Source organism: Aquarana catesbeiana, linkage group LG03 (assembly GCF_042186555.1).
Source record: "Aquarana catesbeiana isolate 2022-GZ linkage group LG03, ASM4218655v1, whole genome shotgun sequence".
Lineage (NCBI taxonomy): Eukaryota > Metazoa > Chordata > Amphibia > Anura > Ranidae > Aquarana > Aquarana catesbeiana.
Window position 1 is genome coordinate 547,314,754 of NC_133326.1, and position 13,486 is coordinate 547,328,239.

General features: G+C 44.3%; 1 protein-coding gene across 1 annotated transcript in view; it reads right to left on the reverse strand.

Annotated features, from left to right (window-relative positions):
- Window positions 1–3,436: 3,436 nt before the first annotated feature.
- BCL2L13 (BCL2 like 13) overlaps window positions 3,437–13,486 on the reverse strand; it is a 75,941-nt gene continuing 65,891 nt past the window's right edge. Inside the window, exon 7 of the mRNA XM_073621562.1 lies at window positions 3,437–4,228. Coding sequence (XP_073477663.1) covers window positions 3,494–4,228 — 735 coding nt within the window. The 3' untranslated portion in view covers window positions 3,437–3,493. The remainder of the gene's footprint in view (window positions 4,229–13,486) is intronic.

Here is a 13,486-nt window from a genome sequence, read left to right on the forward strand (position 1 = left end):
GGTTCTGGGTTTAGTAAGACTTTAACAACCGATAATTGCCACATTCTTTTGTGTACATTTCAGTTGTCAGTGGCAGAATCCTGCTGACAATTGAGCCAGAAGGTATCGGTGAATTTTCACGAGTAACGACACTTGTGTAAATTCCTAGTATTGGCACCGGTGCAGTCCTAACATACAGTTATTGCCAGCGGCTAACAGTAATCATTGTACTCTGCCGACGGAAATGTTCCCTGCACCCTCCGCTGGTGCAATACAATAGCGCAGCATTAGGCATTCCCCCATCAACACTGACTGTGTTGATGGGGTAGTTGAGCGATTTTCTTTCCTTCCACCCATGGTGGAAGGAAAGAAAATCATATAATTTATGGCCAGCATTAGGCAGAAAAGGAAAGGGTTGGATGATGTTGCATGTCCTCCAGCCAGGAAAGAGGTAGGCTCTGACTTGCTGCAGCTTTCAATGCACACTGAAAGCTCATGGTGTACAGTGAAATATAATGCAGTATTTGAGGGACCCATAAATCAACAAGCTTGACTGAGTGATCAGGGCACATTTGTGGTATATAACAAGATTGGTCTATGATATGTTTTTGTAGCTTATGTTGATAGGCATTTAAATGGCAAACATGTTTGGCATAAAAAGCTGCATTTGACCTGCATTGCCTGCACCTAAGACATGCTATGCCCAAAGAAGCACAACCCAAAGCAGGTCAAGCGTAGCCTCCGGACTGCCATGTTTACCACCTAAATAAAGTCAATGGAATTTTCCTGACCTGCGTTTGTCACGCTTTCCAAACACAAGGAAACAACGCCCATTGACAAGAGCCCTTAACGCGAGCAACAGACTCCTCTGTGATCAATATTTCTATCCTCATCACAGACTGAATTTTTACTGAGGCCTGAGTGCAGCAACCCATAGAAACCAATCAGAAGTGTGTGACACACATAGCCACCCTCTAGAATCCCAGAGTAGACCTAAAGCCAGAGCTAAACCAAACTGAAAGAAAGTAGAGTCTCCTGAGACCAGAAAGGATTTGTTCTCTTTGTTTTAATTCTCTACAATTTACAATGTGGTACTCCATAAAATAAGTGTTTTCTCTTGTTAAAAATAAAATAGAGATCTTTGCAGCAAACTTTCCCAGAACATTGGCAACTCTCATCTCTCCCAATGTGTGCAAGACATTTCATCAAGAGGATTGAAAAAAAAATAAAATCTATAAAAATTGTGGGGTGGGGAATAGTCAGCATGTCTTGTGATTGACAAGGAAAAAAAACATTAGAGGCTCGCTCATCCTCTCCAACATAAAACCCAAAACTCTGGGCTTTCTAAGCTAAACTAAGGCCTGTGTAAGGTTGGCTTGATTTTCAGCTCTGTGTGTTGGGGAACTACAACTCCTAGTGTGCCCTCAGTATCTGGTGAGCTGCAGACTGCTTACAGCAACCTCCTCGGAGATTCAAATTGCATGGGGTTGGTTGACACAGTTAAAGCCCTTTGAGGCAGGATTATCGCTTCTACTAGGTTATAATACAACAAAAGAAAGGAAAAAAAAAATAAATTTGAGGCTGCAGCGATCTGCAGAAAAGCATAAAGAGGAAAATGCATTATAGAAATATAACTAATTATGTGCATTTATATTGCAGTGTCAATTTATGTAGCACTGTACATACTGCATATTCACATCAGTTCCTGCACCCTCAAGGAGCTTAAAATCTGAAGACCCTCTCTTACATACAAGGGCCAATTTAGACAGAAACCAAACATACCAGTAAGTCTTGGGAGTGTGGGAGGAAACCAGAGTTCCCTATGGAAACCCAAACACAGGGAGACTCCAAGCCGATACTACCCTGCTTGGTATCTGAACCAAAGACCACAGTGCTGCAAGTGCTGGTAACCACTAATCCACTGAGCTGCCCTTTAAAAGATACATAATAAAATCAATAATAAAAACACCCATCACCTAGGTACGTGTCTATATCACCACTAAAACGATATACTAACCCAGATATTGATCAATAAGTGGAATATTGATCTGCCCTTGTTTGTCTTTTACTCACAGTGACATATTTTCCTCTTCATGATTTTATGTACGTTGCAGTAGCCCCAAATTGTGTTTTTTATTTTTTTTTAAAACACACACATTTCCATACAATTTTCTAGCATTATTTAAGAAAGCCTGGTTACGTCTCAGCGGGCTTTCTTTCAGAACTAAAACGGCACCCATGTAGGGACATGTGTGTGCCACTCAGTCCTGGGGTACTGTAAGCCCAGCCTGTGTGATGACATGCCGAGCTTGCAGGAGATGGACAGAATGACATACTGTATATGTTAAACTGTTTGCATAATTATATATCCAGGGGCTCAGACTCTTATTTTTGGTCTAAAGTCACAATTCATTGACTGTTTTTATAATCATCTCTGAGGCATTCAGGAATCTCTTTTCAGGAATTTTAAAGTGGAACTTTTAATTTTATAAGCCTCCCCTGCCATGAGGAAAAAAAAAAAAAAAGCCCGTCAAGCTTTCCTTATACAGTACTTCATTCTGTCCATCTCCCGCTAGCTCAGCCTGTCATTTACACACCCACTAGGGGAATGTCATCACACAGGCTGGGCTTAAAGTACCCCAGGACTGAGTGGCACCCACATGTCCCTACATGGGGCGCTTTTAGTTCTGAAAGAAAGCCCGGTGCAACCAGCGATGGGGAACCCTCATGAGACGTCACCAGGCTGGCCTAAATAATGCTAGAAAAGGGTATGGAAATTTGTTTTTTATTTAAAAAAAAAAAATCTGGGGGAGGCTTTGCATGGAGAGGAATCCGACATGCTTGGAGTTCCGCTTCAAAAGTTGAATGACTTCCACCTCAAATTTGATGCATTGTTGCAACGAGAATGACTACCTCTAGTGACAATCTGCCACCATATATTTTATGATGTTCAAACAACACTTGCTTTTTGGCATGGAATTAGATTCCTGCTAAGGCCTCACAAGCTAAGCCTTGTGAAGACAGAATAACAATCTTTTTTATTCAGATTAAGTGGGCATTGTACAAAAATAGTATTATATCTGCCCCCCTTCCCATCCATATATCTCTGGCTATAACTTTCTGTACCTAAAATCAGACCTAAGCCACAGGCCATTCAAGACTTTTCCTCTATTAAATATAATTTTCTTCCAACTTTTTGGTATTTAAAGATGGCCACTAGCAATATAGTACTGAGACACTGTGCCGCCATGTTTTTGTGCCACAGTGCTGAAAGTATACAAAATAGGCCTGGCAGTGATGGTTGCAGCCATAGGCAAGCCTGTGCGGTCAACAGGGGGATTATTGCCGATAGCAGGGAGGTCTTGTGTAATTCAGAGGAGCCCCTTGCTGTATAAGAAATTTGCTTTTTATCTTTGTACTGGCAGGGGAACGAGCATCATAGGCATACAAGAAGGGACACTGGTCACAGACTTTTATTAGAGGGAGAAGCAAAACTTCTGTTAACCTGGCCAGGCTACTTCTTTCTCAGCGCCACCACCATACCCACAGCTACTGCCAAAATGGCCACAGCTGCTGCTCCCCCATACAGCAGGATTGATTTGCCCTCAGGAAGTAAAACAGGTTTCTCTTCTATCTTGGGTGGAGGCAGAAGGGGGGAAATGGCAGCTTCGATTTTTTCTGCCTCTGATGGAGGGGTGACCTGGATCTCCTCTTTGGATTCCTCCAGAGTGGCTGGGGGCTCCTTTTCTGAAACTCCCTTTATGGTTATATCCACTTTTGGGGGTTCTGGTTGTGTTACAGGAGGAGGGGGGATCTCTTCTTCAGTTGGAGGGGTTGCAGCATGAGCCATCGTCACAGCTGCAGGGGCATCCAGTATTTCCCTCTCCTCAGCTTCTTGTTGCTCCAGTCTTTGTTCCACCACAGCAGCCTCCTCGATGACTTCCGCAATCTCCTCCTTCTCCACATGGACAATGTCAGAGTTTGACGAGTTGTTCTCGCTGCGCTCCTCTGCCCCGCCATTGCTGTCCAGGCTCTTCAGCTCCTCAGGATCCATCGCCACCTGCTGCCAGGACTCAGGCCCCAGGGAGGTGGGAAGGCTCTCTGTGTGCCAGGAAGAGGAGACAGCCAGGCTCTCAGGGGGACTGACCTGCTCAGAGTGGTCACTGGTAAGAATGTAGATGTCGTTGCTGTCCTCGGCTATTAGCCCCGGGACATCGTCTTCCTCAGTGTCCAGGCTGAAGACTGTGCCCTAGAAACACACAGAAAACAATAAAAAATACTTATTAAAAAGCTTTAGTTCATTGGAAGAACACTTGTTGATTAAATAAAATGCCACCAAAATGCCCTAGGCACTTTACTACAATTTACAAATTTATGTTACAGGTCAACTCCACCCAGGCTAACTCAAGTCCTTAAAAAATCTCCCAATATTGCCCAACTGATAGGAAACCAAACAAACAATGGCGTCATCCTCGTCTAGATGGAGATATAAAATAAACAATTTTATGAGACTGACACCTTTGTTAAGGGTTTTTGGGAGGGGCAAAAATACAAACAATTGCCAGGAAATCTCACCACTGGATGCTTCCAGCTATTTAAGGAACCTGATCGAAATGTAAACTTTACAAAACTAAAAAAAAAAAATGTGTGAATTTGGCTGGAGATGGCCTTTAACCCAACAGTTTCCACTAAAACTGAATTGTCAAGTTAGGAAAAAGTTGACCTTTACACACTCCTGGATTATTAGCATACATAGATACATTCCTTTTAAGACTCTGAATCAGACTTTTTTTGCTGGTTTTGGGGCTATGTGGGTTGAGTGTAATATAAAAACTCTTTGGATTTTCTCAATAAGCATTGCTACTTCTACTGCCTTTGAACCAGCCTGCGGCCCCAGAGAATGGCAGGGGCTTCCAAGACAGACATTAAACTCCATAGAGTAGCTTTACTCTCCACTTTAGTGCTGGAATTGCAGATTGTGAAATGAGACACATTTTGGAAACCATCAGATGCGGCATTATCCCAGGCAGAGATGACACATTAATAATGATGAGATGGCCTCTTCTCTCCCTGGACCCAGCTGAAGAAGCGATTATGTGTTTTTTGGTGCCTCTCAGGACTGTTTGGAGTTTCAGCACCAGTAATTGTTTACTGGTTTTGTTCATCAGCCTGCCGCAGGGACCGAGGAGCATTAGAAGCTTGAAAAACCTAACAGGAACTCACAGCAATATTCATAAGAGGGAAAAAGTAATAGTTTTATTATTAGTCAGCAGTTTGCCTAAGTGTTATTTGTATGCAAACAGCTACAAAATATAATTTTTGAAAGATCGCGCACCTTTCCACTGCAAAGAAATACACTATATGTGTGAGAGCCTGATCATTACACCTACACTATATGGCCAAACATAAGTGGATCCCCCTCCAAATGACTGAGTTCAGGTGTTTCCAGCAAAGGGGACTGTTAATGCTTCAGCAAATACATTATAGACACTTGTGCTCCTCCAACCTGTGGTAACAGTTTGGGAAAGGCCCTTTTCTGTTTCAGCACAACTGTCCTCTTGGTTACAAAACCAGCTCCATAAAGACATGGCTTAACCAGTTTGGAGAACTCAAAGGGCCTGCACAGAGCCCTGACCTCAGCCCTACTGAACACCTCTGTGATGAACTAAAAAACTTCAGTCAAAACTTCTCATCCAACATCATCTGCATTTGACCCCATCAATGGGCACAAACTCTCACAAACGTACTCCAAAGTTGTGTGGAAAATCTGCCCTCAAGAGTGGGCTTCAAACTTCATACTAATGGCCATGGTTCTGGAGTGGGATATCCAATAAGCTCATATAGGTTTGACAGTCAGGTGTTCACAAACCTTTAGCCATAAAGTATATTTTCTAATGTTGCCTGCATGTCTAATCTCAGGTACAAGAGAAGAAACCTGAAACTTAGAAAAGGATGAGTGGCCACTTTCAGAGGCTAACAGTGGGACCTCCGTGCCACTGTTCCAGACTCCGCTGCTATTCACCTAGAAGTTTTGGCTGTTCCCATCCATATGTGTTCTAACTCCTCATTTTACATTCTTCATATTATGAAATAAATAAAAACCTAAAAAGGGATGGTGGAAAACCCTCATAATGGGCCCAGCAGTAGTGCATACACATGGAACTCCACACAGGGTTGGTAGGAGCTCATAATGGGCACAGCAACTGAGCAGACCTAGAAGCTCAACATAAGGTTGGTGGGAGCCCCTTTGAATGGGCAAAGCAGGTGTGCAGATTCAGGAACTCAGAAGGATAGTACCAACCCCTCACAATGGGCATCCAGAAACTGAATAATTTTTTTGCATTGACTGACCCTTTAAACATGTCAGACGGGTTTGAGCCAACACAACATAGTAACGATTATTAAATTAGGTCCCCAATTAAACACTGGGTGGACTACTGACATGCTTGTCTAAATGCTGCTGTACATTGCTGTGTCACTATGGTGGAGTGCTGTATTTTCCACTATACCCCACCCCTCCCCAGCACTAAACACTCAACTAAGCTACCACCTGACAACAGGTGAAGGATGGAGAAACTTCTACACTGTCACTAACTGAAAGCTCAATTAAGAGCCGGTTCACACTAGAAGCGGCACGACTTGCAGGTCGCCTCACCGGGGCGACCTGCACACGACTGCCACGGCGACTTGCAAAACGACTTCTGTATAGAAGTCTATGCAAGTCGCCCCCAAAGTAGTACAGGAACCTTTTTTCTAAGTCGGAGCGACGGAACGGTTCCATTGTACAGAACGGGAGGCGACTTGTCAGGCGGCTAGGTCGCCTGACAAGTCGCCCCCGTGTGAACCAGCTCTTACAGTGGGGACGGAAAGTATTCCGACCCCCTTAAATTTTTCACTCCTTGTTATATTGCAGCCATTTGCTAAAATCATTTAAGTTCATTTTTTTCCTCATTAAATGTACACACAGCACCCCATATTGACAGAAAAACACAGAATTGTTGACATGTTTGCAGATTTATTAAAAAAGAAAAACTGAAATATCACATGGTCCTAAGTATTCAGACCCTTTGCTCAGTATTTAGTAGAAGCACCCTTTTGATCTAATACAGCCATGAGTCTTTTTGGGAAAGATGCAACAAGTTTTTCACACCTGGATTTGGGGATCCTCTGCCATTCTTCCTTGCAGATCCTCTTCAGTTCTGTCAGGTTGGATGGTAAACGTTGGTGGACAGTCATTTTTAGGTCTCTCTCCAGAGATGCTCAATTGGTTTAAGTCAGGGCTCTGGCTGGGCCATTCAATAACAGTCACGGAGTTGTTGTGAAGCCACTCCTTCGTTATTTTAACTGTGTGCTTAGGGTCATTGTCTTGTTGGAAGGTAAACCTTCGGCCCAGTCTGAGGTCCTGAGCACTCTGGAGAAGGTTTTCGTCCAAGATATCCCTGTACTTGGCCACATTCATCCTTCCCTCGATTGCAACCAGTCATTCTGTCCCTGCAGCTGAAAAACACCCCCACAGCATGATGCTGCCACCACCATGCTTCACTGTTGGGACTGTATTGGACAGGTGATGAGCAGTGCCTGGTTTTCTCCACACATACCGCTTAGAATTAAGGCCAAAAAGTTCTATCCAGGTCTCATCAGACCAGAGAATCTTATTTCTCACCATCTTGGAGTCCTTCAGGTGTTTTTTTTTTTTAGCAAACTCCACGCGGGCTTTCATGTGTCTTGCACTGAGGAGAGGCTTTCTTGGGGCTTATGGCCGAGTGGCCCAGACTGGTGGAGGGCTGCAGTGATGGTTGACTTTCTACAACTCTCTCCCATCTCCCAACTGCATCTCTGGAGCTAAGCCACAGTGATCTTTGGGTTCTTCTTTACCTCTCTCACCAAGACTCTTCTCCCCTGATAGCTCAGTTTGGCCGGACGGCCAGCTCTAGGAAGGGTTCTGGTTGTCCCAAACGTCTTCCATTTAAGGATTATGGAGGCCACTGTGCTCTTAAAAACCTTAAGTGCATCTGTGCCTTGCCACAATTCTGTCTCTGAGATCTGCAGGCAGTTTCTTTGAGCTCATGATTCTCATTTGCTCTGACATGCACTGTGAGCTGTAAGGTCTTATATAGACAGGTGTGTGGCTTTCCTAATCAAGTCCAATCAGTATAATCAAACACAGCTGGACTCCAATGAAAGTGTAAAACCATCTCAAGGATGATCAGAAGAAATGGACAGCACCTGAGTTAAATATATGAGTGTCACAGCAAAGGGTCTGAATACTTAGGACCATGTGATATTTCAGTTTTTCTTTTTTAATATAATAATAATAAATCTTCAAAAATGTCAACAATTCTGTGTTTTTCTGTCAATATGGGGTGCTGTGTGTACATTAATGAGGAAAAAAATGAACTTAAATGATTTTAGCAAATGGCTGCAATATAACAAAGAGTGAAAAATTTAAGGGGGTCTGAATACTTTCCGTCCCCACTGTATACTAAACAGCTTGTAATTTAGTTCTGTGGTCTTTTAAAAAGAAGCAGTGACAGAAATCCATATTCAAGCTGGTTTGGACATAAGAACGTTAGCAGTTATCGCCCTTCTAGCCTGTGCAGGGCTTCTGTATACAGTCAGATGGTTATATAACAGTATGTCTGAGTGGTTTTGCAGGAGGCAGGGACTGTGTAAAGCATGGCTGGATAATAAATGCCATCATTCTTCTGTGCCACAAGTCCTACATTCTGCAGAAGAGAAGACTCAGCAAAGAGAATTTTCCAGTGCAGAAACCCAGAGCAGCAAATCAGAACTCATGTTTTCCTGGTGTGACCTCAGCAAAGTGAATTGATTGGTTGCTTCAAAATTATTGTTCTTAGTAACTAGTAGGGGTGCACCGAACGGAAATTTCGGTGCCCAAACCGAAAATGAATGATGCACTAGGCCGAAAAAACAGTTTTTAAAAAATATTTATGTACAATTGTATTGTATTCGACCTTTTAATTAATATCATCATCGTTGGCCATTATTGGCACCTTTGATGCAAGAAAAGCTCAAGAAAATTCAGTCCACAGTCTGATCATCTCCTCAGTCTCTAACCATCTCTTGTATCATGTCCCCAGTCTCTAACCATCTGATACAAGAGATGCTCAGAGACAGCAGACATAATAAAAGGAGATGTCAGAGATTGCAGACATACTACAGGAGACAGTTAGAGACTACAGACATACTACAGGAGATGGTCAGAGATTGCAGATATACTACAGGAGATGGTCAGAGACTACAGACATACTACAGGAGATGGTCAGAGATTGCAGATATACTACAGGAGATGGTCAGAGATTGCAGATATACTACAGGAGATGGTCAGAGACTGCAGACATGATACAAGAGATCAATGCAGCCTCACCAGTGCCCGTCAGATGCAACCTGCCAGTGCCCGTCAGATGCAGCCTCACACGTGCCCGGATCAGAGCGTCGATCTGTGTGTGTCCTGGAGCTGTGAATTGAATTGCCCGGGCCGCAGTAACAATGTCCCGCCTCCTGTGATTACGTTACGCTGATTCAATGTCCCGCCACTGGATCAGTGTGTCGTCTGTCACAGGAGACGGGACATTGTTACTGCGGCCTGTGCAATTCAGCTCTGTGACACATGAAGATGGCTGCTCTGTGGGAAGGAGGAGAGGACTGGGGCGAGCCAGGAAGACGCCCCCATAATATTCGGCACAAGGGGGCCCCACCCTGTTTTCGGCTCTATTATCTGCAATATTTTCCTATGGGCAATGTGCTGAAAACACCATTTTCGGCAGTTTATTTTTGGCTGCTGAAATTTCGGTGCATCCCTAGTACTTATCGCTAATTACTGAATAAGGCCGCAAAACAGAACATGATATGTACGGCCTAAGAGAACAATGAAATACTAGCAGTATAACTACAGAGAACTGTGTTCTTCTGGGGAGAAATGCAGATGTGCTTCATCAGGAGTGATTACATCTACCTGGAAGGGTTATACAGACGAATTACTTAAATTTACATATATGATGTTAGCTCCATGTTGAAGTAAATCTACCATAATGAAAACATGAAAGCTACTGCAGAGAGGGAAAATTAATTGCCCCATTAGTAGTGTGGGGTTGTGACATCAGTGGCAGGTGGATGAAACCCCAAGGGAGGAGCCCAATGTGATGGTGTGCCCCCTTATGTCCACAATGCAACCTTCCCAAATCCCAGATCTGAATACAGCCTCTGGTGTACACGGATCCCGTGTCTGTATAAAATCCCCTGGGATTAAACACCGTACAGATAACAGAAATGGCACAACAGTTGACAGCACATTGCTTCTGGAAATTCGGACATATTGGCCTATTAACGAGTGAACATTCAGCTCTGATAAAATAAATGATAAGCAGGCTTAAGAGAAAGCACCATAACGAAAATAAGGTTATCAGCTGATTTCATTCAGGTGTATAGCTAAAAAAAAAAAAAAAACCCTCAGCCTGTACATTCTAAGGGGTTAACGCACAAGCAGTATGTGACCACCTTGGGGATGGGCGTGTGAAAGCGCAGGGTCACTGATGCAGAAGACATGGAGCTGGCATAAACCAGCCCCAAGCAGCTATCACCAGGAATGCCCAACCCCATTCAACACTTTTTAGAATAAAGTGTCACTTTCTCTTCATGCTATTAAAGGCCAGCTCCTGACTAACGTGAGAATAATACACAATAAACAAACTGATGGGTCATGGCCTACCTTACTGTGGGTCTCCAACTCTCATTCTGGTATGCATCGTCTGCACCAGGCTGCCCTCTCATTTAAACTGTCCCAATACAGAGCCAGTGAAAAGGCTGTAAAAGTGTGCTCTCTGATTTCTGCACTGCCACCTCTCTGCATCCACTGAAGCTTTCTATAGACACACTGAAGCATGAGAGGGTGGTTGCACAGTACAGTATCCTTCCTGCCCAAATAAGTAAATTCTATAAATTGTATTATTATTATACCTGTAGGCAGTGGCGGCTGGTGCTCAATTTTTTTGGGGGGCGGCAAACAAACCTGGCCCCCTCACTCGCACTACCCCTCCCACTGGCGCTCAATCGAACGAACAAACTGGAAGACGGCGATCCGTGGCCCTACCTTATCCTTAGCTGTCAATCTGGGCGGCCTCCTCTCGATGTTGCTGCGGTAGAGTTGCAGGGAGGACGACGATGACGAGGTGGTGGTTTTGGTGCACTGCTGGATCCAGGGTAAGGCTCCTGGAAGAGGCTGTTGCTGCCCCTCCACCTGCTTCTCCTCGCTGCACCTGGCCCGCAGCTTGCAAAGGGAAGAGCTGTAGCCGTTGCTTCTCCTCCCGGCTGAACAGAAAGAGGGTCCCGAGACCCGATTGGCTGGGAGTCCTAAGACTCCCTGGCCAATCGGGTCTCAGGAACTGCTTCCTGATTGGCCAGGAGGAGAAGCAGGAAGACATTAGCGAAAATTAATTTGCTATTGTCACACAAGTGGGTACGAGCCCACCCTTTTTGAAGCCAATTAGAGCCTCAGACTCTAATCATGGGCTTCAAAAAAAACACCCACATTGAAATCCATGCATTCAGCACCCTGTATGCCCGCGTTCTGCCTTGTTGCTACGACGTGAAAACCGCTGATTGCTCACTTCCAGGATTGCAGGAGTGAAACAATTTTGTGTCCTAGCAACAAGGCAGGACATGGGTGTTGCTAACTGGCAGTTTTTTGGCCAAGTTTTCTAGGAGGCCCAAATGGCTTACAGGTATAGTAATAAAGATACTCAACATTTTACAAAGTTGTACAGTTTTTTAATACCTACTGGGGCCCCTTGACTTCTATTTTCTAGAAAAGGTGAACTTAGCCTTTAAACTGTCTCGTCTGACTAAGTGAGGGCCACATGGGTTCAGCTTTGCATCCCAGGAAGAGGTTGCATTGTCCACCATACCCAGAACTGGGTATTTACAGAGGGCTTTGATGGAGCAATGGATAAACGGCGGAGCATGGAGAAGGTGAGCGTTAGTGGGTGTGGTTATCCTTACAAGAACACCTGTCACTTCTTCCCGAATTAGCAAAATTACCTTCCACATGATTCCCAGCTGCCTCTATCTGGTCTCAGATGGCTCAAGATTCCGCCATCACCTGCAGAACAGACTGTTTGAAGTCATTTAAATAATGAGAGCCTGCAAAACTGCTCAACAAAGTACTTATTCATGTTAAAGGAGGCTTAGAACATCCTTCAAAACAGGAATACCAGGGCAGAAGAAAATGGACAGGTGGGAAGGTACCTGCCTGTACTCACATGTATTTTTCCATGTCCAAGAACCACTACAATATTCAGCAGCAATGGCAGTACATGTCCATATTTGTGATCTTACCGTCTCTCCCTGACCACTGCAGGCACTGTGAAAAAATTCACAGCAAAAGCACTGAAATTGCTCCAAGCAGGTCAGCTATTCCTGCTCCCCTTCCCAGCAGTGACTCAGCAGCTCAGCTTCCCTCTCCTACATGTGAATACCTACCTTCCCTGCTCCGACAACCAATAGCGACTTAGCAGTTCAGTTCCCCCTGCCCCCCCCCACCAGTGACACAGCAGCTTGGCTTCCCCTCCCAACAGTGACACAGCAGCTCAGTTTACCCTACCCACCAGTGAACTTAGCTGCCTAGCTTCCACTGCTCCCCCGCCAAATAGTGACATAGCAGGTCAGGTCACTCTGTTCCCCCTTCCAATAATGACTTAGCAGTTCAGTTCACACTGCTTAATTTTCCAGCAGTGACTCAGCAACTCAGTTCCTCCTCCCAGCAGTGATTCAGCAGCTCAGCTCATACTGCTCCGCTCTTTCTACAGTGTCTTGGCTGTTCAGCACCACCGTTCCAACTCCTATTCTCCACTTACATTAGCAAGTAAAAGGCTTGTGACTCACAACTGGGAGGCATGTGCGCTGAGCTGCTGAGAACTTGGATGATTTCAGTGCCACTGCTGCCAAATTTGAGGGTAAATTTCTTTACAGTGCCTGCAGCTACAGAGGACAGTGAAGGCGTGTTGTAAGTCTCCCTTACTGCTTGCTAAGAATGTGTAAATATTTGATTGCCCATAGATTTGACCCATTTCTACATTCATTAAGGTTTGTGTAGATGGATATGAATGCTGGAAGCGCAGTCTCAGAATGGTCATCCACACTGCTCAATCAAAGTGAACAGTAGTGAGGTGTCATGGGAATAAAGCTTGAAAGTCAAATCACAAACCCGGCCTGCAAGAGCACTGAATGGATCATAACTGATAATGGCAACAAACTCCAGAAAATCTTCACACAATTCATTATTGTGTACGTTATTGTTTTTGAATACAGTTTGCTTTTTTTTCCCGCAATGAGAAACAAAACACCTGTTAACAGAACAGCGCTTGCGAAAAACACACATAAAAACAGTGCACTTAAAGGATCTGCTTTTTTTTACTTGGAGCATGAAAAGAATTGCACTCCTGCAGACTTGTCAGTGTATTTGTCTGCCCACACCTCGTATGGGCAGGCA